A 23,829-nucleotide genomic window follows, 5' to 3' on the forward strand; every position below is an offset into this window, starting at 1 on the left:
GCAGGTTACTCTCCCGTCAGTGAAACAATTGTCATTTATGTCATATGATGAATCAGCTGAAGATTAGAACACCTACAAGACATGGTTACACCAGCATTTCCGGTTTTTTGCGTGGGTGATACAAACCTGTGTAGGGCTTGCTTTTTTTCCTTTCCTGGTTTTTGCCACGCATTTATCAGTTGTTGTGCCAACTTGTGCATTTGCAAGACCCAGCCAGCTTATCATTTGATGAAATGTGCAAGCTTCTCTCAATCTGTTATTGTGACAGAATGCATATCATTGCAATGCACATAGAATTTTACCATTGTCAGAAATGCCCAAACCAAACTTACAAAGCCTGGGCTTCAGAATTACATGGGTTGAGCCGCTATTGACAATTTGTCACTAGTACCCATTACAAATCTTACACTGATTACATAGCGCACGATATTATTTGTCTGACCACACATAAGGGAAGTCCATGAAAAAGCACTTCAATGTGAGAATCTGATGGTTACAGATATAGTACAATCCTCTGAAGTATCACGGGCCGCAGGCGATCAGATTGCTGCATGGGGACAGGTACTGAAAATTGGTCAGTCAACCCCTGTTAGGCACGCTGCAAGTGTTCAGGATGATGTGGTAGCTATGGCATCAGTACACCCTTTGACTCAGCGTCACATGGGGCAGCACCGTTTATGGCCACAGCAGCAACAGGCTGTGTCACAACAGCAGCCGCATGGCCCCCTTCCGTCTTGCCCATACAGCTTCATCCAATACAAGCATGTTCCATGCCCTAAGTGTTGGGCTGTTTGCAGCAAGTGTTGAAAGAAAGGTCACGTTGCATTGGTGTGTAACTCATCTTCAAATGTGGTGGACACAGTAGTGCTGATGGAGATAAACTGTATCTCTATAATGGCTCTCTTCCCAAACAAATTGTTTATTAATTTGTGTGTTTGGCAAACTGCCAAAAATCCAAGTAGACACTGAAACTGCAGTGACTTTAGTAAATCCATACACATATGTGGACTTGGGCTCACCTCCCCTCACACAGGTTTCATGGAAGTTGGTTGCATAGAATAAATAGCAGTTTCCAATCCTAGGTCAGTTACCCACTCCCGTCTCTTACGAATTTGTTGTTCACCCTCTCACCTCCCTTGTTGTGGATCATTCCCATACTGCAGTCCTGTTCAGGTTAGTTGTGTTAAATGCTTTTGGGTTCTTCATTGCTGATGAGATAAATTTAGTATAAGATCAAGTTCCATAACAGCAACTGGAGGCCCTCCGATCTTAGTTTTCGTCTCTGTTTTCCCCTGGGCTTGGTTGTGCTACCAGTTTTAAGGCCCCCATTACCATGAAAGAGTCTGCCCGCCCTCTTTCTTTCTTTCTTTCTTTTTTTTTCCCTGGGCACAGTGAGTGCCCATCACATCGGACAACTCTGTAATGGCTGAATTAGATTGTTTGATGTCACTTGATGTTATTCACCTGTTTCTTCCGGCGAATGGGCTACACCACTAGTCATCATTAAGAATCTGACGGAAAGCTTCGCCTCTGCAGCGACTTCAATGTCGCAATTAACACACAGTCAACGATGGATATATACCTTACACCCCATCCTCATGAGTTCCTCACAAAATTATCAGGTGGCCACTTCTTTTCCATAGTTGATTTGCTGAGAATGTAAATCCAATGTCCCTTACATGAGGCCTCTAGGTACCTTCTCATTGTCAATACACCTTTCAGCCTATACCAATTTCAAAGCCTGCCTTTTGGTGTCGCTAGCGCACCCCCAATTTTTCAGCATCTTTTAGAACAGTTGACAGCCTCTGTACCAACCTCCTTCAATTACCTTAATGATATTGTTTTTTTTGGGGTCTTCCACTGAAGACCATCTCAGTAATCTCCAATCACTGTTTTCTGTTTTTCAATATACAGGTCTCAAGTGCAATCATGTAAAGTCTCAATTTTTTTCAGCCATCAATTGAGTACCTAGGTTTTGAGGTTTTTCATGCAGGTCAAGCCATTGCATCATCATGCTGACGCAATTGCGGTTTTGCCACAGTCAACCTCCGTTAAGAAACTGCAGGCATATCTAGGTAAAGCTGCATACTACCATAAGTTTTTATTGGACACATCCACTGTTGCTCAGCACCAGCACATGCTTTTGCATAAAAATGTGGCTTTTTTCTGGTTTGCAGCACGTAATCGAGCATTCACTTTGTTTAAATCTAAGCTTCAACATGCCCCGTGTCCAGCCACTTTTCCTCTGGGTTAGCATCTCGTGTTAACTGCAATTGCCTCTCAGCATGGTCTTGGCACAGTGTTGGTGCACAAATACATGGATGGGTCTGAAAGACTCAATGCTTACGCTTTGAAGACTGTAGCTTTTGCTCAGCAGTGACACTGTTAGACTGAAAAGATGGCTTTAACAATTGTGTTTGCCCTCAAGAAATTTCACATCTTCTTGTATGGTTCTAAGTTCCATTTAATCATGGCTCACAAGCCATAGGTTGCTCTTTTTAGCTCCTCAGCTCCCATCCCGGCATTTTTAGCTGCTGTAGACTCTCTTCCTCTCCCTTTATCATTATCAGAGCTATTACTGGTGAACGGCACAACACGCCAACGCTGATGCCTTATCTAAGCTTCTGATCGGGCCACACCCGGAGTTCACTCAGTATGAGTTGCTTTGTTTCTACTTAAGTACTGAGAACCAGAATGTGGTTGATGGCTTTCCCATCACTAGGGCCACAAAAGCATCAGCCTTCGCCACAGATCCTGTATTTAGTCAGGTCCTCTCTTTTGTGCAGCACGGTTGGCCAGAAAAACCTCCGGGTCATGCCTTGGATCCCTTGTTTAATTACATCTCCCTCTAGCACCACCTTTCTGTGTTTCACAGAGTTCTTTTGTTAGCTATGGAGGTTGTGATTCCTGCTTAGTTACACTGTAATGTACTGTGGCTTCTGCAAGTCGGTCATTGGAGGACCCCTCACACCAAAGCTTTGGCCCACCTGCATGTGTGCTGGCTGGGTACAGATGGGGATATTAATGTGGCTTATCACCACTTGAACTCACTATGTTCAGCAATAGGCGGTCCTGCGGGTGTCTTTTTACCCCTGGATGATGCCACAGTGACTGTGGGGCAGTCTACATGTTGATTCCGCTGGGCCCTTCCTACGTCAATATTGGCTCACCATAGTGGATGCCTATTCCAAGTTTCCCTAAGTGGTGCATTGTCTGTCCACATCCACAGTGGCCACTATTTCGGCTCTGTCTAAGATTTTCTGCAATTGAGGGACTTCCATATACAATGAATGCTGATAAGAATTTACATCTTGTTGTTGGGCTAGTGATGTTCACCACTAACAGCTCTCTCATTTCATCCTCAATCTAGTGGTGAGGCCGAACACATCATTCAGATTTTAAGACTCAGATGTGGAAGTATGTACCTGGTAGGTCCCCTGAAGCTGCTTTAGACTGTTTTTTGAGTTTGTACTGTCTCATTCAGGTGGGGTACAAGAGCCCAGCAGAGCGGCAACATGTATGCCAAGTATGGATCCTCTTCACCTGCTGCAACTGATGACATACCCACAGGCATCAGTGGCTGCGCGATGGTTCTGGCTAGTTGCATCTGTCTGGGCTTGTGGTTTCAGCCACTGCCTGAACTGGGTTCCTACCACCATTGAGCCTCACCGGGGCCAGTGCCTGTGCTTCGTTTGCACTCCTGAGGGTGGACGTCCTGTCACTTTAACCAGCTGCGGTCATGCCCAGAGGATTCTGTTCTGGAGCATCCAACACCTCTCGCATTGCTGATGCCTGTTCCTGTATTGCAGGCGATAGCATCACAGTGGGGGTCACTGCCTGGTAGATCGCTGTCTGGGGTTCCTACCTCTATCCCCATTCCTAGGCTGCCATCCCCGGTCTTGCCCTACGGCCTCTCACGCGAGGGAGACGGTGGGCAAACCACCCCTCGTCACTTCTGCCCCTATTTGCTGGTGCCTGTCTGCCACATGCTGCAGTAGCCGCCGCCTTCGGGTGATGGAAGGGATGTCAGTACAGTCACTGGTGTTTTCCATTACATAATCTGAGGACCTTGTGAGATCAGAGCTATTTGATTTCCTTCTTCTGCATGGTACCAGTGCTGTTTTCAGTACCAGGGCTATTTTCTGTACCAGTGGTTTTTCTGTATTTTTCACTTTTTTTTAACAATGTATTTTTCTGTGTCTAGTGTTTTTCTGTACCCATTGAAGGGAGGAGTGATGTACCTTCACTCATGACACATGCATTTCAGAGATTGTGTGTCCATACAGTTCACAGGCCTCCTAACAAAGGCCACTTGGATTGGCCCCCAGGTGCATTCTGGTGAGCTGTCAATGAAACTGTATTATTTAAGTGACTGCAAACGAGTGCTCAGCCTATTCTCTACCCTGTGTTACTGCTGTCCAGTCAATGTGTTCAGTGCTACGTGCAACCTGTATCTTACGTGTTGCTCTATAAAGTACTATGTTCCAAAAACAGTGTTTATTCTTGCTACAGCATGTAGTTTTGCCTTTCTTCAACATATCTTCTAAGAGATGTTGTAAGGTTGTCCCTACATTCTTTCTGGGAAGCAAACTAATATTCCAAGTTTTACCATTCTTCTGTAAATCATTTGCAACCATGTTTTATTAAACCAATAATTTGGTAATAATCACATTGTCAGCACCTGCCTTCTTTGTAATTGGAATTATTACATTGATTCTGGAAGTCTGACAGTATTCTTCCTATGTCATATACAGGATATTTGACTATTATAGGTACTAGTGAAATGGATGAATAGAGGACAATAAAACAAACAAATAATCATAATAAAGCTAGGTCTGGAAGCCAATGGTTTCCCTGATATGATGTACCCACAATGCAGTCATGCCAATGTTGCAACACTGTTAATGTCTAAAGTTACCTTCATTTCAAAACACTGCAAGTGAGGCATAAATTACATCATGATAAACTGCCCTCATTTGATTTTATCATCATTCAGATACCTCACAGCTGGTAAACGGCATTTCAACAACAAGTGTTTTGGGCACGGCCCTCCAATTCCATGGCCTTCCAGGTTCCCCAACTTCAACCCATTGGATTTTTTTTGTGTATTTAAGCGTTTTGGAGTAATCTGGGCCTGTTGATAGTGCTGATGATCTTTGGGAACACAATGTGGATGGTTGTCAATGCATTCAGAACATACTTGGGATTTTTGAACAGGTACAGGCGTTGACAAGCAGACATGCTGATGGCTGCCTTCACATGAACTGAGATGATATGGAATAATTGATGCATTAGATTTGTCCTCAAGTGTATATCTGCAGTTTGGATCCTTGGGGACTGAGGAAAAGCCAACTACTTCAAGGATCTGGCTTCGAGTTAAATCTTTCTGTGCTATGTCAAATTTTTCTCACCATATCATACCTCTACTTCATCTTCATTTACTTTCTATCTCCTTTCTGCAATATGGACATAAAGTTCATTTCTCATGTGCAGCCCTTCTATGATGTCTATGACTCTACAGCCTTGCATTTGCGCTCTAACCATTCCTTAGACATCTGCACTTTCTGTCAATCTCACAGTTTAGATATCTGTATTTTCTATTGGCTGCTTCCACTGCTGCTATTTTATTTTTCATCCGGTTATAAATTAAATTCTTCTATGATATCCAATGACTTCTACCAAACCTTGCCTTTTTGTCTATCTGATTCTCAGCTGTCATCACTATGTCATCTCTTGAAGCCACCCATTCATCTTCTATGGTATTCCTTTCTCCTGTTTCAATCAATTGGTGTGCTTGCAAAATATGCTGGAACAAATAATAGTTCCACTTTCTGCCACCAGGTGAAAATATGGCACTATAACCAGTCAGTGTGTGAAATGTTTCCTGTTTTGACGCCAGTATGCTGTCTGTCATTTGGCAATGCATGTTAATATCTTTTGTGAAGTGACTATTGGTGTAAAAGGTTAAGAAGGTTGAAGTTGTCTGTACAAAATGCAATGGCTATTGAGAAGAAAGATTCTGCATTATTGGTAAAGTTGTGTTACCTGAACAGCAGCAATAATAGCAAGAATATCGCTGACAGAAACAGCTGCAAAGAGGCTCCACACCAATAAATGGACTAAAGAATACAGTTAACAAATTTGAAGAAACAGGTGAACTAGGTGGTGCAGCTGGGAAAGGGAGGTGCCCCATTTCCAAGGCAGCTGTTGTTGAATATGCTATAGCTAAAGCCAACCATGCCTTGAATTCTGCATCCAGTGCTTGAGTTGTCACACAGGAATTCTCTCTTGCCTAGTCACCAGTTCAAAAATTTTGTGGCACACTTTACACTGGTATCCCTACAAGATTCAGAATGTGTATCAATTGAAGCTCCGAGATAGGCTACAATGCCGTGACTTTGCCCTTCATTTATTGGCACACATAGAAGGAATGACGTTTGGCTGGGGAATATTCTTTGGGTGGACGAGGCAAATTTTACTCTGCCTGGTTCTGTGAATCCTCAGAAACTCAGGTGACTAAGTGGTGTGATTCCACAAGGTTCTTTGTTCTTGGTCCCTTTGAGGAGATGACACCTCACAGGCTTTTCAGGTGAACAGTGATATCCGCGCATTATAAGGACCATCTTGTGCAAGACAATTCCAGCTTGCAAGAATGCATCTGTGTCCACACCACTATTTTCATGCAAGATGGGGTGACACCACATGTAACTTGCCAGTTCAAAGATTTGCTTTGACAAATGTTTAACAATGACCGCAGCAGCTCTAGGCAATTTCAAGATGTGTGGTCTTCCAGATCTCCCAACTTAAATCCATGTTACTCCTGGTTCTGGGGATATCTGAAAGATTATGTCTATCAGGGATGTATCCAGATGCTTTCTGATCTGAAAGGTAGCATAAGAAAACATAATGCTCTGATTACACTGGATATGCTGCGAGCAAATGTCAACCAGCCTGTATTACGGATGCAGCTTGTTGCTCAGTCAAGAAACAGTACTGAACACATGTAACTTGTGACTATATGCTAATAAATGCTCATAAATGTGCTGGAACCACTGTTATCATGTGTTTGACCATTCCTCCACTTTCCCTGCACCCGCACTACGTCCGGACTGGTTAGAGCGCTTTTCTTTTTATCTGGTGGCGGAAAGTTATATTATTATATTCTTCAGCATACTCCAAAAGTTCACTGACCAATGTGGAACGTATTTATGATGTGAATGTATGCTTTCCCGGCGTATACAGCTGGCGAAGAGTTCTCGGGCTTCCAGCCGGGTGGCAGTGTCTTCAGACTGCGACGTTTCGACAAGTGACATACTCATCATCTTCTGGTGAAGTGCCGAGACTTTGCGGATGCCAGTCCCTTTATACCTGTGGTGTGCCCCCCACCACCTGGCCGCGGGAGGCTGGGTCCAGAGGAGCCGGCGGGCGGGATGGAGGGGGAAGCGGGTGCGCTGTTCATGTCTCAGTCAGAGCATTCTGATCGCGTCTCATGAGCTGGATGGTTCTTGTTGCGTTCCTGGCGTATTGCAGCTAATGCTGGATTCCAGGCCACGCTCAGTTGATAGCCTTCGTCCCTGTTCACAAGATTGTCGTGGACCCGTATTTCTATTGATTATTTAATGACACTATCCCAATAGCTCCCGGCTCGGCACGGCACCCTGGTGTTTTCAAAATCAAAGGTGTGGTTTTCTTTGATGCTATGTTCAGCTATAGCAGATTTCTCCATCTGTCCAAGTCGAACATGCCTGATGTGTTCCTCGCACCTTTTAGAGATGCAGCACTGCGTTTGACCAATGTACTGCACACCACATACGCGTGCAATGCAATGCTGTATACATTTACGACACCACTACGGGGAGGAGATGCTCTGTAGCTTCAAGCTGCTGCAGAAAGAACGCAACAGGAAAGCCAAATTGCTCAGCTCATTGGCTTTCCTCCAACATTGCCGAGACAAGAACATCTTGCCACGATTTGCGGAATTAAGACATCCTGTGAAAACGAAGAAAACCGAACATATTTTTCGGCGAGCAGGGATGGCCATTGTCAGGGAATGCATTCACTATACACGGCAAGAACTGGACAAGAATGCATGCATCCTGATCGCATGTCACCTGAAAATGGCAGAAGCATTACCGGCACACGCTTGGGAGTGGGTTGACTGCAGCTCTCACACTGACAGTGAGGTGCAGAAACAACATGTTGCCGCAAAACAGATCGACAAATTCGGCAGACTCTCTGGAGCTCAGTCAACCCAGAAGGTGACAAATATCACCAGAGCTATTGTAAATTTGACAGATAAGGTGCTAGATGCAGCCACAACTTCTGTCCTCACGAAAGGGTTGAACTTTGCACCTGTACCAAGGACCATACCGAAACGGGACATCATCAGCAGCGTAGAGGAAGCAATCCGGGGCCTACCCAAGGAGGAAGCAGAGCAGATCCGATGGGAGACTTGCAGGATCATCGACAAGTCACGACTCCCTAAAGCCAACATTACTGTGCCGGAGCGAGAGGCTATCCGCGCACTGAGGGATGATGCTGGGGCATCATGGTCCTCCCAGCAGACAAGGGAAATGCGATGCTGCTGATTCGCACAGTCGACTACCAACAGAAAATCAGCTCTCTGCTGCAAGACCCAGCCTACAGGAAACTCAACAAGGACCCTACATTGACAATGACCAGGAAAACCGTGGTGCTACTGAAGGACTCAGATCTACCAGAGGCAGTGCAGAAACAGCTGTATCCCACAGTGCCAGCGACACCGCGCCTGTATGGATTGCCCAAGATTCACAAAGATGGGGTGCCTCTACGTCCGATTCTGGACACTATCAACTCGCACAGTTATGGACTGGCCAAATACCTGGCGATACTATTGAAACCACTGGTGGGACACTGCAGTCATCACGTGAAAAACTCTGCAGATTTCGTTAGAATACTGAAGGACATCCGAATACAGAGTGATGACCTACTCATGAGCTTCGACGTCACCTCCTTGTTTACGAAAGTAACGCTACAAGATGCCTTGGCGCTCCTTAATCAGCACTTCGAGCCTGAAACAGTGAAGCTCTTTGAATATGCACTTACGACCACCTACTTCAAGTGCAATGGAGAGCATTATGAACAAGTGGATGGAGTGGCCATGAGATCTCCCCTTGCTCCAGGGATCGCGAATATTTATATGGAACACTTTGAGGAGGTGGCACTACAAACTGCTCACCGTAAACCCAGGCACTTCTTCCGCTATGTGGACGGCACTTTCGTGATTTGGCAGCATGGCAGGCAGGCACTGGAGGAGTTTATGGACCACCTAAACGGCATACATGAGAATATCACCTTCACGATGGAAGTAGAAGAGCATGGCTGAATTCCATTCCTGGACATACTGATCAGGAAGAAAGCGGATGGCACGCTGGGCCATTCAGTATATAGAAAAAAGACGCACACAGACCTGTACCTCCATGCAACCAGCTGCCACCATCCGGCACAATGCCAGTCAGTACTGACCACCTTGGTACATAGGGCGCACGTCATTTGTGACAAAGAAAGCCTCTCAGACAAATTAAACCACCTAAGAGAGGTATTTCGGAAAAACGGGTACAGTGAAACACAGATTAGCAGGGCCTTCAAGAGGAGACAGGCTGACAAATTTCAGGAAGAGGAAGAGGAAGTTAACAAGAGACTCGCCTTTCTTCCATATTTGGGGCCCACATCAGCCAAAATCGGGAGGCTATTAAGAAAATCAAACATAAATACCGTCTTCCGACCCCCGCCGATGACGAAAGAGCTGCTGGGCTCAGCTAAAGACCCACTCAAACTAAACACACCTGGTATATACAGCATTGCATGCGAATGTGGTGTGCAGTACATTGGTCAAACGCAGCGCTGCATCTCTAAAAGGTGCGAGGAACACATCAGGCATGTTCGACTTGGACAGATGGAGAAATCTGCTATAGCTGAACATAGCATCAAAGAAAACCACACCTTTGATTTCGAAAACACCAGGGTGCTGTGCCGAGCCGGGAGCTATTGGGATAGCGTCATTAAAGAATCAATAGAAATACGGGTCCACGAGAATCTTGTGAACAGGGATGAAGGCTATCAACTGAGCACGGCCTGGAATCCAGCATTAGCCGCAATACGCCAGGAACGCAACAAGAACCGTCCAGCTCACGAGACGCGATCAGAATGCTCTGACAGAGACGCGAACGGCGCACCCGCTTCCCCCTCTGCCCCGCCCGCCGGCTCCTCTGGAGCCAGCCTCCTGCGGCTAGGTGGTGGGGGGCACACTGCAGGTATAAAGGGACCGGCATCCGCAAAGTCTCGGCACTTCGCCAGAAGATGATGAGTATGTCACTCGTCAAAACGTCGCAGTTTGAAGACACCACCACCCAGCTGGAAGCCCAAGAACTCTTTGCCAGCCATATTTATGATGTTTCAGCATCCTGTGATGTATACCCTGCATTAATCTGACCACAGCTCCCTTTTCCCCCGTACTTCATTTGCTCTCACTATATCTAACTTGAACTTTGAACCTGTCGAAATGATTAAGGGATCTAACATTTCATGCTTTTTTCCCAGTGACAATATTCTTGTGAGTTGTCTCCACCAAGAGATCAAAATGAGTGAATATTTTGCCACTGGAATAGTTTAGTCGAGGGGATAGCATCATCATTTAGCTATAAAGTAGAGCTACATGCCCTCAGGAAAAATAAAGCCTGGAGTTTCCCCTTGCTTTCAGCCATTCACATTACCAACGCAACAAAGTATATTTTATAACATGAAAAAAATGTGCAAATGTAAACTCAAACAGGGACCTGCCCCTTTATTTAGATGACAAAATTCAAATGAGTGTGGCACATATAAAAATTCAAGTACAACCTCATCTCCTATCTAATCTCTTTACAATGGCAACTTTAATGCATGGCTGAATCACCAGTATTTAATCTAGTAGTCAGCTACAGTTACATACTGTAGTATATTAGCTGTCTATCAAGCTGTTTCTTTCACCTTTCAATGAATGTTTTATAACTAGATCAATCTCACAGCTTTGACTATGATTCAGTCAACTGTTTTCTGTACACTGTAATGAAAACAAAAAAATCACATAATAGATTTAACACTGTTGCACTATAAATAAAATCCACATTTATAACTTTCATAGATTTAGAGGAAGTTTTTGACAATGTTGCCTGGGATATGCTCTTCAAAGTTTGGAAGGTATCTGTGATAAATAGAAGGAATAAAGGGTTATCTACAACCTGTGCAGAAACCAAACTGCAATTATAAGAGCCGAATGCTGTGAGAGGGCAGCAGTGGTTGAAAAGGAATTGAAACAGGTTTACACCCTATCCCCAATGTTATTAAATCCGTACACTAAGCAAAGCTGTGAAGGAAACAAAGAAGAATTTTGGAAAGGGAATTAAAGTTGAGGGAGAAGAAATAAAAACTTTTGAAGATCTGCTGATGAAGCTGTAGTTCTATCAAAGATGGCAAGGGACTCTCTCAACAGCAGCTGAAACAAATGGACAGCATCTTGAAAAGAGGTTATAAAATGAACACCGACAAACATAAAACAGAGGTAATTAATGTAATTAAGCAGTGGTGAGAGAGTTTGATTAGGAAATGAAACCTAGAGAAATATTCTTGTTAAAACCCTTGTCTTTGTCTGATAAACCCAAACTCCAGTATTTAGTTCAGTTTGAGTTGAGAACTTCATAAAGAAAACGATGGAGATGATTTTAGCACAAGGATAACAGGACAATGTGGACACTGCATTGCACAATGGTGTAAAACATCAGATAATTTGATTTGGACTATAAAAATTCCAGCTTTGGAAGTTACAGATGATCATCTAAGATATTTACATTAACAATCATATCTCAGTGTGCTGCTGCTAATTCTGATAATTTTCAGGCTTTAACCATAACACAATATTAAATATTATGAATTTAGTTGTGCACTGTGAATAATACCTTGTCAAGTCCTTTTCCAAGCAGAAGTTCAAAATGTGCATTTTCTTTCAGTATCTGGAAAATGTAAGTCATTTCCATATACCGACCAACACCAGTAAGTAAGCGGACCTGGAAAGAAGAGGAATGTGTAACACATCATACTATTTGGATTTTGCACAGTGAGAAAGATAAGGGTCGTCATAGGACTGCAAGAATGATATAATAGGAATCTTATGTTATATCTCAAGTGTATTAAAGATAATATCTTTTTTGCAATCTGTAATCAGAATTTTACTAATGCCTGCATGAACCAGTAATTTCACAAAACTATCAAATTGTCCTTACACAAATTTAAATCAGGGCGCAAATGAGATTAAACACCAGACATCAATTGAACGTAAGTTAAAAAGTTGCATTTGAAATTTTTACATAATTCTAAAACAAAAAAATTAAGACGCACTATGGGTATATCCCCAGAACTGTGATTTTCATGAGTAGAACTTGTCAATCTGTTAATTAAGTGGATTATGAAAGTCGTTGACTTAACAAGGGAAAGTCTAAAACAGTAAAGTGATTAACACAAACAGAATATTACATAATGAAGATTAGATATAGTTTTCATTCCACAGATCTGCAGTGAGTGGATCACCAAGAATGTACAATATGGTATAAAACAAGAAAATATAATACATTTTTTACAAACAAAGAAGAGAGATGCTAAAGTTCCCTCCACAGATCCAAAATGAAATAGTCCTCATGGATGTGGAATACCCAAAAGAATCTTAAACATATTTTCATTTAAGAGGTAATAACAAACTTGCCACAAAAAGTGTAAATGTACAATACACTGAGATCCATGGGATAATTCTTAGGCTATTGTAGCCACACATCATCACAGAGAAAATCAGTTTACAACACCTATTTACAATGACTGCATTACTGCTCGGAGGATTTGCAGAAGTCAGAATTTATGTAATACTCACACATTATTTGATATTATTACCAAATATATACATGTCAAATGGTTCCACTAAAAAATACGTCAATGGAATAGAACGAACTGGGCTTTAACTTTCTGTCAATTTTCCTTCATATCAAAATATCCACAAAGGGCAAAGTGTGATCCTTTTTGATGTCCTTCAAAAATTACATATTCAGATTGAGCAGACATGCACTGAAGCAACATGGATAGTGTTTTTACTCCATGAGGCCACATCACAAACATGTCATCCACATATTACAAAAAGCAGAAAGACTTGGATTCTGCTGACTGTAGTGCTTTTCTTTACAGTTCTCCACAAAAATAAGTTGGTCCTAAAGGTGACAGAAGTCTCCCTTTGATGACCATGTCTACATGCTCAAAATATTAATTGGGATTTACACAGTTTGATCCATCCAAAGACCTGAGAACCATGTATTAAGCACACTGGTGGAAAGGTCTGAAGTGTCACATTTGTGTCGTACTTGTAGGTCATCATATCTTTGGAAATCATGGCATGCTTTACTGATATACACTCCTGGAAATGGAAAAAAAAACACATTGACACCGGTGTGTCAGACCCACCATACTTGCTCCGGACACTGCGAGAGGGCTGTACAAGCAATGATCACACGCACGGCACAGCGGAAACACCAGGAACCGCGGTGTTGGCCGTCGAATGGCGCTAGCTGCGCAGCATTTGTGCACCGCCGCCGTCAGTGTCAGCCAGTTTGCCGTGGCATACGGAGCTCCATCGCAGTCTTTAACACTGGTAGCATGCCGCGACAGCGTGGAGGTGAACCGTATGTGCAGTTGACGGACTTTGAGCGAGGGCGTATAGTGGGCATGCGGGAGGCCGGGTGGACGTACCGCCGAATTGCTCAACACGTGGGGCGTGAGGTCTCCACAGTACATCGATGTAGTCGCCAGTGGTCGGTGGAAGGTGCACGTGCCTGTCGACCTGGGACCAGACCGCAGCGACGCACGGATGCACGCCAAGACCGTAGGATCCTACGCAGTGCCGTAGGGGACCGCACCGCCACTTCCCAGCAAATTAGGGACACTGTTGCTCCTGGGGTATCGGCGAGGACCATTCGCAACCGTCTCCATGAAGCTGGGCTACGGTCCCGCACACCGTTAGGCCGTCTTCCGCTCACGCCCCAACATCGTGCAGCCCGCCTCCAGTGGTGTCGCGACAGGCGTGAATGGAGGGACGAATGGAGAAGTGTCGTCTTCAGCGATGAGAGTCGCTTCTGCCTTGGTGCCAATGATGGTCATATGCGTGTTTGGCGCCGTGCAGGTGAGCGCCACAATCAGGACTGCATACGACCGGGGCACACAGGGCCAACACCCGGCATCATGGTGTGGGGAGCGATCTCCTACACTGGCCGTACACCACTGGTGATCGTCGAGGGGACACTGAATAGTGCACGGTACGTCCAAACCGTCATCGAACCCATCGTTCTACCATTCCTAGACCGGCAAGGGAACTTGCCGTTCCAACAGGACAATGCATGTCCGCATGTATCCCATGCCACCCAACGTGCTCTAGAAGGTGTAAGTCAACTAACCTGGCCAGCAAGATCTCCGGATCTGTCCCCCATTGAGCATGTTTGGGACTGGATGAACCGTCGTCTCACGCGGTCTGCACGTCCAGCACGAACGCTGGTCCAACAGAGGCGCTAGGTGGAAATGGCATGGCAAGCCGTTCCACAGGACTACATCCAGCATCTCTACGATCGTCTCCATGGGAGAATAGCAGCCTGCATTGCTGCGAAAGGTGGATATACACTGTACTAGTGCCGACATTGTGCATGCTCTGTTGCCTGTGTCTATGTGCCTGTGGTTCTGTCAGTGTGATCATGTGATGTATCTGACCCCAGGAATGTGTCAATAAAGTTTCCCCTTCCTGGGACAATGAATTCACGGTGTTCTTATTTCAATTTCCAGGAGTGTATTTTGCTACTGTTAATTTTTTTTTTTTTTTTTTTGCATTTGTTGTGTCTGAAATAGTCAAGGTACTCACAGAAATTTTTATTAAATTTATGAAACTGCCATCCATTTTTCCTATAAGGGATTTATTGTTAGTACTACATACACTTTACAATATGCCTGATTTTCTATGCTTTTTCATTGCTTGTATAATTTTGTGTACCAGTTTGTTATCTAAGTGTTTGGTGATAACAAATGTGATTTTATTATCCATGCTTTTTGCTAGCTTAACCAGATAGTGACAAAAAAATATTTGAAGACACTACGGAAAGAGAAGAGGAAGTGGATGAAGATGAGATGGATTAGGCAATACTGTGAGACAGACAAATTTGACAGAGCACTGAAAGACTTAATTACAAATGAGGATCCTGGACTAGACAACATTATTTCACAATTAAATTCCTCAGGAGAACCATCATGACAAAACAGTTCCAACTGGTATGCAGAATACATGAGAAGGGTTAAATACACTCACATTTCAAGAAGAACGCAATAATTCCAACAGCAAAGAAAGCAGGTCTTGACAGGCATGAGCAGCAGATTAATAAGTCACGGTTGTGAAGTACTACCACAAATTGTCTACAGGACAAAGGACTGAGTGGCAGAAGCTGACCTCAATGAAGGTCACTTTGAGTTTTGAAGAAATGGAGGAACACTTGAAGCAGTAATGACTTTGACACCTATCTTAGAAGATAGGCTGAAGAAAGGCAAACATTTGGAGATTTATACAATACTTTGACAACTGCCATAGCACCAAGACTGCAGGATTTCAGACCGAGTGCAAAGAACCAACTCGAGACCTAAGTTGGGCAGGAACTGAGAATACCCAGAGATCTATGGAACAAGTAAATGGCAACTGTCCTAGGTGAGATAATCATTATGACAACAATAAATGGACAAGCAAATGACAAGCAGACAGATTCCACAGAGCAATCAAATGACAAATCAAGATTACATTCTAATGAGGTAGAGACAATCCAGATATTAACTGTGCACAATATAAGTAATATCACACTAACCAATCACATCATGCCATTGTATTTATCTCAGCCACACTAAGAGCGTCCCTGGAAAGAGCACGGCCTAGCCTGTTCACTAACCAGCTGAGAAACAGCAATGAGGTTGGTGTTGCATGACTGGTGGCTTTCATCACCACATCACTGTTAACCAGTGCTGCAAGGAGTTCTAAGGCCTTCCATGGACACATCTGAGAATCCACCAATATTGGAGGTCAAAACTGGATTTGTTTGTGGAACACTATTGCTTTTGACATTTGCACTGATATTATGTGCTACCCACTTGTCTCGGCTATTGTTACTAGCATCCACTGGTAGTTACTCTCATAGCAGCAAGCCTAGAGAGCAGTACCTGGTAAGTAACACTCTGGATGATGAGTGCAGGTGATGAGTGAGGGTGGTGTCAGAAGGAGAAGCAAAGATCTTGGCTGACTCCCATGGTGTAGTCTAATTCAGCTGAGCTGTGATTGATGTGGTTCTGTAGGTACTCAAAGAAAGAGTGTACAGGCTGATGATGTATTAGTAGATTCTACAACTTTTAGCATTTGCTGTTTAAATGTCCATAACCAGTATTCAGGTTCGCCTTTGAAAGATGCATAGATCCGAGGGCTGAAGACATCCTGTATACAGCTGGTTACACAGAAGTCATTGAAGATGACCACTGTGAACTGTAGCCCATTGTCTGAAACCAGTGTGCAGGGTAACCCTCCAACCACCATAACCTGAGCCAGTGAGAGTGGCTTCTCTCGTGGTGGACACCATGCTTCAACATACAGGTACCTTGCATAGTCTACAATGGGTAACCACATATTTCCCAAAAATGGTTAATAAAGCCCAGGTGTATGCAGTTCTAAGGTTGCTGTGGGTGAAAGATTGTGGTGTTCAGCACACACTATGCACCTGAATGTTGTCTTCTTAATGTCTCCACAGACTCCTAGCAAGTACACATCTCTCCCAGCTAATGTCTTCATGCAGGATATCCGCCAGAGTCTCTGGAGCAGCTAGCTCATTATTTGTTGCTAAAATTCTGCTGAAATGACCAACCAATGTGTGCCATTGTCTGAGTCCAAGAAAATGACATCATCTATGACAAAGAGCAGTGATAGATGTGTTTCCACCAATTTAGCTCATTGCTCATCCTTCAGATAAAATACGTTTCCCTGATAGGTGACATAGTGCAGATCTGCAACAAGACTGATTCCTGATGAGTGGTGGCAGTGACATGTGCTGCTGTAATGGGCAAGCTTCATAGCATTTGTTTCCTCTCAGTGTTGATGTAGAAACTTAGTGCTTCTTGCTGATCGAATTCTGGGCCCTACACCCAAGGCAAACATGACAATACATCAGCATATGAATGCTGCACTATCGGATCATATGCATGGTATAATTATACCTGCTCAGAACACCAACTGGCACTGGAGAAGATGAGTCGTCCATCTGGGAGGCTGGAGCATAGCCTGAATAATGACACCAACAGCTTATGGTTGGTGATTAGGGGCAATATTAGTCCAAATATATAGTTATGGAACTTCTTGATGCAAAACACTAATGCCAACACCTCTCTTTTGATCTGTATGAAGTTCAATTGTGCTGGAATCAACGTCATTGACGCATAGGTGATACGGACTGTTCTGAGCCATCCTCATTCCTGCGTGTTAGTACCATCCCAGTGCCTTAAGGAGAGGTGTTGGCTTCCAGCACTAGGGGGAGTAAGGGGGAGATTGTCGTGAGATGGGGGATGGGTCTTATTAGATGCATTTTAGCTAGTTAAAGACTTGTTCACAGGCTGAGATTCAGTTGTATTTATCTCCCATCTTGTATAAGTGATTTAGGAGTTGCAAGAAGTAAGCAGCCTGTGGCAAGAACTTGGAGAAATAGCTGGGTTTATTCGTGGATGCTTTTAATTCTAGGAGGTTCACTGGTTAGGATAGGGAACCTATGGCTCCCGTATTTCAATCTGTTGGCTCGATTCCTTCTTTGTGCAGCCAATGACCCGTTCCACTTCTGCTTGGAAAAAAAAACTACACTTCTCTAAATGGCACACACAACCCTGCACCCTGCAAGGTTGTAAAGTGAATGCAGGTGTTTTACAAATATTGCTGCCAGGAGCTCCTGTGACTAACAGATCATCTACATAATTCTTGCTTGTTGGGATATATGGTGTTTCCTGTTCCAAGTACCTATAGAAGATTGTGGACGCAGATGCAATGTCACAGGAGAGCTGCTTGTTTCAATATAATTCAGAAGGTATATTAACTACAATAATGTTTCATGAGTCTAAAGGGAGCTATAAATATGCATCCTCCATGTTGATTTTTGAGAAGTATTCTCCTCCAGGAAGTTTAGTGATGTTGTCTTCTGGCTGTAGCATGTTTGTGCATTGACTGTGGCCATGAAACCAACACATAAGCAGAGTAAGCCACTAGGTTTGCTACTGTATGTGACCAGGGGGATCCAGTGCTCTGGATTTTTTCAGGCTCGACTACCCCAGCATCTTGAAGTCAATTGAATCCTTGTTTGACTGCTGCATGTAGTGTGACTGGAATAGATCTTACATGCCAGAAATGAGGCACTGCATATGGGTGGATCTTGATGCAGCCTTAAAGTCTGAGGCATACCCTTACTACAGAATAGTCCACTTCCTGGAATGAGACTGCATCTGATATGATCTCAGCTCAACAGTGACAGAAGATCCAAATTATATACTTGTGTTTCAGCCAAAAATATTGGTAGCTGTAGAGTGATCCATGACAAATAAGGTGATGTGATGGATGACCTGTTTATAGGCCGTATTGAGCAAAAACTGACCCTAAAGAGGGATGGAGCTGCCCCATAAGCTACCAAGTGCTGAGAAGGTGGAGACAATTTAGGGGAGCCTGATTAATCGAAGAAACCATTAATCAAAGAAACCATAACCCCAGAATCCACTTAAAAGTGAACAACCAGATAGGAAGTCCTAAGAATTATGTAAAATTTCCACATGAGTGGCCTGTAGGAGCTACTGACTGCAATATTTGTATAGCCCCTGCAGTGTGCTTGCTGATGATTGTAGTGGGGCACATGGAGTTTCAGATGTCATGCACACATATGAGATTGATGAATCATGGCATTGCTATCGGCTGGGGGTCACCATGTGTGTTACGTGTGGGTGGAGCCTGCTGTGGTACCTCAGTCACTGAAACTTCTCATCTCGCCATAAGGTGTGCATTAGTTGCATGGATGAGTCTGAATAAGTGTTGGTGCTTAAGACATCCTGTAGCCATGGGTTGTCCAGTTTCAGTGCTGCTGTACATACCTTCAAATCTGGAGCTAGCTGAAGAATAATGTTGTAAATTGAAGAGTCACTATGAGAAACTTGGCATCCTGGATTTGTACAAGTGAAATAACTTTAGCATCTCAGTTCTTGCAACTTAGCCACCCAGGAATGGAATGACTGTCTTGGTTGTTTGTGGTAATGGTGGAATTCTACCCTCGATGCGACCACAAAGTACCTCCCTGTAAATAGTAATTAGTCGAGAGCATGCATATATCTGTGATTGAGTGCACAGCTGTGTTGGATATTATACTAACTTCCTGAGTAGGAAAAATGTGTTCAGTAATGCTCATGACAGCAACAACCATCCCTGCAATGCATCTTTCATGACCTGAAACAATGAGAAATATTGTTCAGGCAATGCAAGTATGTGTCCTGAAATTCCTTAGCACTGTTCAAAGACTCACAAGAGAGTGACAAGCAAGACAAACAGCCTCCAAAGAGCAACCAAGCGAGAAACTAAGATGATGCAATAATTGAGTAGACAGAATCTGGTGTCAAGCATGATGTCAGCTGTACACAACAGTAGCAAAAACCAGGATGATGGGTTACTGGCCATGCAGACATATTTATCTTGACTGCAATGAGAGCATTGGTCAAAACATTCATCTCAGAACTTTTGGGTGGCATAGTCTTGGCAACTGCAGCACTTCAAATGTACTGACACCACCTATCGGCCATCTAAGTCCATTTTTTTCAATAGACATTCCAATTCACTTCACTTTGCGTGAGATCTTCAAATACTTGACCCTTGTGGCAAGAGGTGCTGTATCCCCAGAGTGCACCATGTCTATTACAATCTCCTAAGAGGAAAATGGATGCAGTAGTTCAGCAATAAGCTCTTTTATGAACTCATCATCAATGGGCTCATGGGTAAGCTATACAGAGAACATGATGACGTGAATGTGGGATTTCATCCTGACAGCTACTGCTTGTAGTGTTGTGTTAAGGGCGCAGGTGAGGAGTGGAATGTGTCCTTCACAAACACTCCTACTTCACCTTTCATCCTGTCGTCAATAAGGTTGTCTTTCTTGTGAAGGTGATACCCAGTAAGTACAGCTACATCCATATTTTTAAAAAGGTTCTCCAGGAGACAGAGGCAAAAAGGTCCATCTTGTACAAGGAGTGTCAGTCCTTACAAATGGGCCCTGTATCCATTTATATTCCATTGAAATTTGAAAACCATATTAGCACTGCAGTTTTAATTTACTCCCATTATTTGGGATGGAATTGACGTGAATTTTGTAGTTTCATCCTTCTTAGCACCAATCTTGAACAACTCGAAGCTGAAAGTTTAAATGAATGCACGGTTGTGTTTGCTCAAAGATTTACACAAAGATGACAACACCACATACATTTTATTCCGTGTGAAGCTCATTTTTTATTATGGTGAGCAGTTTTTAAACTACAGACAGATTTTTAGCACAACCATACAAGCCAGATATAAGAATATTTAACAGTCGCAGTCCAGTGAAGTTGAATGTCCTACTATGGTAAAAAAATAATGTTCACATTTACAAAAAAACATGACAGATTACATTTATCACTGTCCTTTACTAGTTTATTAAAGCCAATTAGACTTAGGTAGTCCACTGAGTTCAACCCTTAACACGCATCACTGAGTCGAACAATAGCTCAATCTGATTATAATTAATGTCCGCATACTTGTTGATGACATCACAGTGCAATTAAAAATGTCTGTTAATATAGGTTATAGATATCACTCAAAAGTAATTAGAGTTCTTCAATTTGGTGGTGACCAGAGCATGTACAGGAGATACATAATAGTGATGTGAAACAACAACAAGAGCACCGCTGACACAGATGTTACTCATTTACTCATAGGCTTTCAAATAGTGAACTGGAAATTCAGGCGTAAGAAGAAACTGTTATTTTGAAAAATACATAATGCTCCAGACATTTTTAATGTGTGTGTGTGTGTGTTTTTTTTCTTTTTTTTAATGAACTGCAAGAAATAATGTAATTTTGATTTATAAAAAAGGTTTTGATCAGAACTTTAGACACTATTACCCTTATTGATTTGAATCCCCTTGTTTATATGAATGAGTACCATTTTGCAAATTAGAGTGAGTTACATGAAATTATTAATTGCCAAGTTAATCAGTCAATGCTGCATGTCTTCAGTACAAAAACATAAGGTACCAAAAGTATGTAGTCAAAGTTCTGAATCTAACAGCAGTTATGACAAAATCTGCAATGAAAAATTGCATTGGCCTAGAACTTAGATATTAATTACTGCAGAAGGTAATCAGTTTTAGATAAGTGAAAGAACTTTACATGAAAGTCAGAATGCTGAGATTTCTGTTGGTGTGGGTCATTACATTAAATTATGCCGATAGCTCAAAAATTTCCTATTTATCAAACTATAGTGCTAGCATCAATTAGTTATAACTTTTCGTTATGAGTGCCCTAATGAAAACTAATTACACCAATGGAATCAAAGCAGCCAAAATAATAATATGAGTAACAAATTCCAGAGGAATCCGGTATAAATAAGAAACTGAGATTTTCACGTAGGTGTTACATGACAACAGATAAACATGTTGAAAATAACATAAAAATGAGCAAAAAAATGTTTATTCATGGGAGTAGAAAAACATAACACATGGGGAGGACCCATATGCTATAACACACTTTGTTAGGCACATGGTGACGCACTGGAAGAGAGAGGGGTAGTGGAAGGGTTGTCTGGGTCTGGTGACGAGGCATCTAGCTTCAGGATGTCTACCCCATTAGTCAGATGTGAGTATATGACATTTGATGGCGCCCAGGAAGCTTGTGAGTAGACTGCTGTTATAATTTCAATGCCCCTTTTCCTTCAAGTTCAATGGGAAAGGGAAGTTGGGAGAAACTCTGTTTTGGGGGTACCTTTTTAATAGTCTGATTTAAAGTAGTTGTCACTTGACAGGCAACGGGCTGCAGAGCTCCTGCCACAAATAAACCAATGGCAGCCGGCGCTGTCGGCTGCCACTGCATTGCCACTTCGCTCTGCTGAGCTGACTAAGGCATTGTGCCAGTCAGTCCATTGGTTTATTTGTGGCGGGAGCCCTGCAGCCCGTTGCCTGTCAAGTGAGCTGTTGTAGACATGCGGGTGAGAGATTTGAGTGACTTGTAGCTTTGCGTGTTTACGATGTCTGATGAAAGCAGTCGTAAGAGAGGGAGGCCGAGGCTGCACACTCCTCGGAAACCTCCAAAAAGTGGTGGACATGGCGTCGTTATACGCAGTAGGCACGTGAATACGTGTGTTCCTTAAGGGAGTATTTTGAGAGAGAGAGGGATGCAGGAGGGCCTCTCGTTCCTTTGGATAAGGTGGTGGAGCGAACTGCAGCTGCTCTGCTAGTTAGCGAACGATCAGTAATAAGAATCTGCAAGGAGAAATTCACGAAAGAAGGCTTGAGTGAAACATCTAAATTGGAGACACCTGGGAAAAAGAGGCGATTAGAGAAGAGGGTCACAAAACTTGATTCTTTTCAAGAAGATGCCATTCGTCATCAAATATATGCATTTTATTCGAGGAAGGAGTATCCAACATTCAAAAAACTACATGCTACCCTCACAGCGGCTGACCTGTTTCAGGGTAGTAAATCGTCTTTGTTACAAGTTGTGAAAATGTTAGGATTCCGCTATAAATCCATCTCTGGCAGAAAGTTACTAATGAAACGCCAAGACAGTGCAGCCTGGCGATGTCATTTTCTTAGAGAATTAGTGGGGACAAATTTTGATGATATCGTTTGGCTTGATGAAACGTGGGTGAATGAAGGACACAGTTTAAAAAAAGGCTGGACACATGGTACCATCAGCGGTAGTATGGCAGCTCCGATCGGCAGAGGAAAAAGGATAATTGTAGCACATGCCGGAAATCCAAAAGGTTTCATTCCAAATTGTCTGCTGCTATTCAGTTCAAATAAGACCTCCGACTACCATGAAGTGATGAACCACAATACTTTTGTGAAATGGTTTGAAGACTGTGTGCTCCAGAACTTAGCAAAAAACTCTATCATTGTTATGGATAACACTCCTTATCACTCAGTAATACAAGATAAAGCACCCACAAAGGCAACGAGGAAAAACGACATTGTTAGCTGATTACAGAAACATAAGGTACAGTTCAACAGTAATTTACCAAGGGCAGAATTATTAGAACTTGTATCGCAACACAAGCCAAAGAACCCAATTTACATTGTGGATGAAGTAGCAAAAAAAATATGGGCATAAAGTGCTCAGATTGCCTCCTTACCATTGAAATTACAGGACACATGGAACATTTGTGCACCGCCGCCGTCAGTGTCAGCCAGTTTGCCGTGGCATACGGAGCTCCATCGCAGTCTTTAACACTGGTAGCATGCCGCGACAGCGTGGAGGTGAACCGTATGTGCAGTTGACGGACTTTGAGCGAGGGCGTATAGTGGGCATGCGGGAGGCCGGGTGGACGTACCGCCGAATTGCTCAACACGTGGGGCGTGAGGTCTCCACAGTACATCGATGTAGTCGCCAGTGGTCGGCGGAAGGTGCACGTGCCTGTCGACCTGGGACCAGACCGCAGCGACGCATGGATGC

At 43.3% G+C, this 23,829-nt stretch overlaps 1 protein-coding gene across 1 annotated transcript in view; it reads right to left on the bottom strand.

Moving 5' to 3' along the window:
* LOC126483618 (spatacsin) overlaps positions 1–23,829 on the bottom strand; it is a 410,710-nt gene that overhangs the window by 46,608 nt on the left and 340,273 nt on the right. Inside the window, exon 31 of the mRNA XM_050106663.1 lies at positions 11,973–12,080. Coding sequence (XP_049962620.1) covers positions 11,973–12,080 — 108 coding nt within the window. The remainder of the gene's footprint in view (positions 1–11,972; positions 12,081–23,829) is intronic.

Source organism: Schistocerca serialis, chromosome 6, assembly GCF_023864345.2.
Source record: "Schistocerca serialis cubense isolate TAMUIC-IGC-003099 chromosome 6, iqSchSeri2.2, whole genome shotgun sequence".
In the NCBI taxonomy this organism is placed as follows: Eukaryota; Metazoa; Arthropoda; class Insecta; order Orthoptera; family Acrididae; genus Schistocerca; species Schistocerca serialis.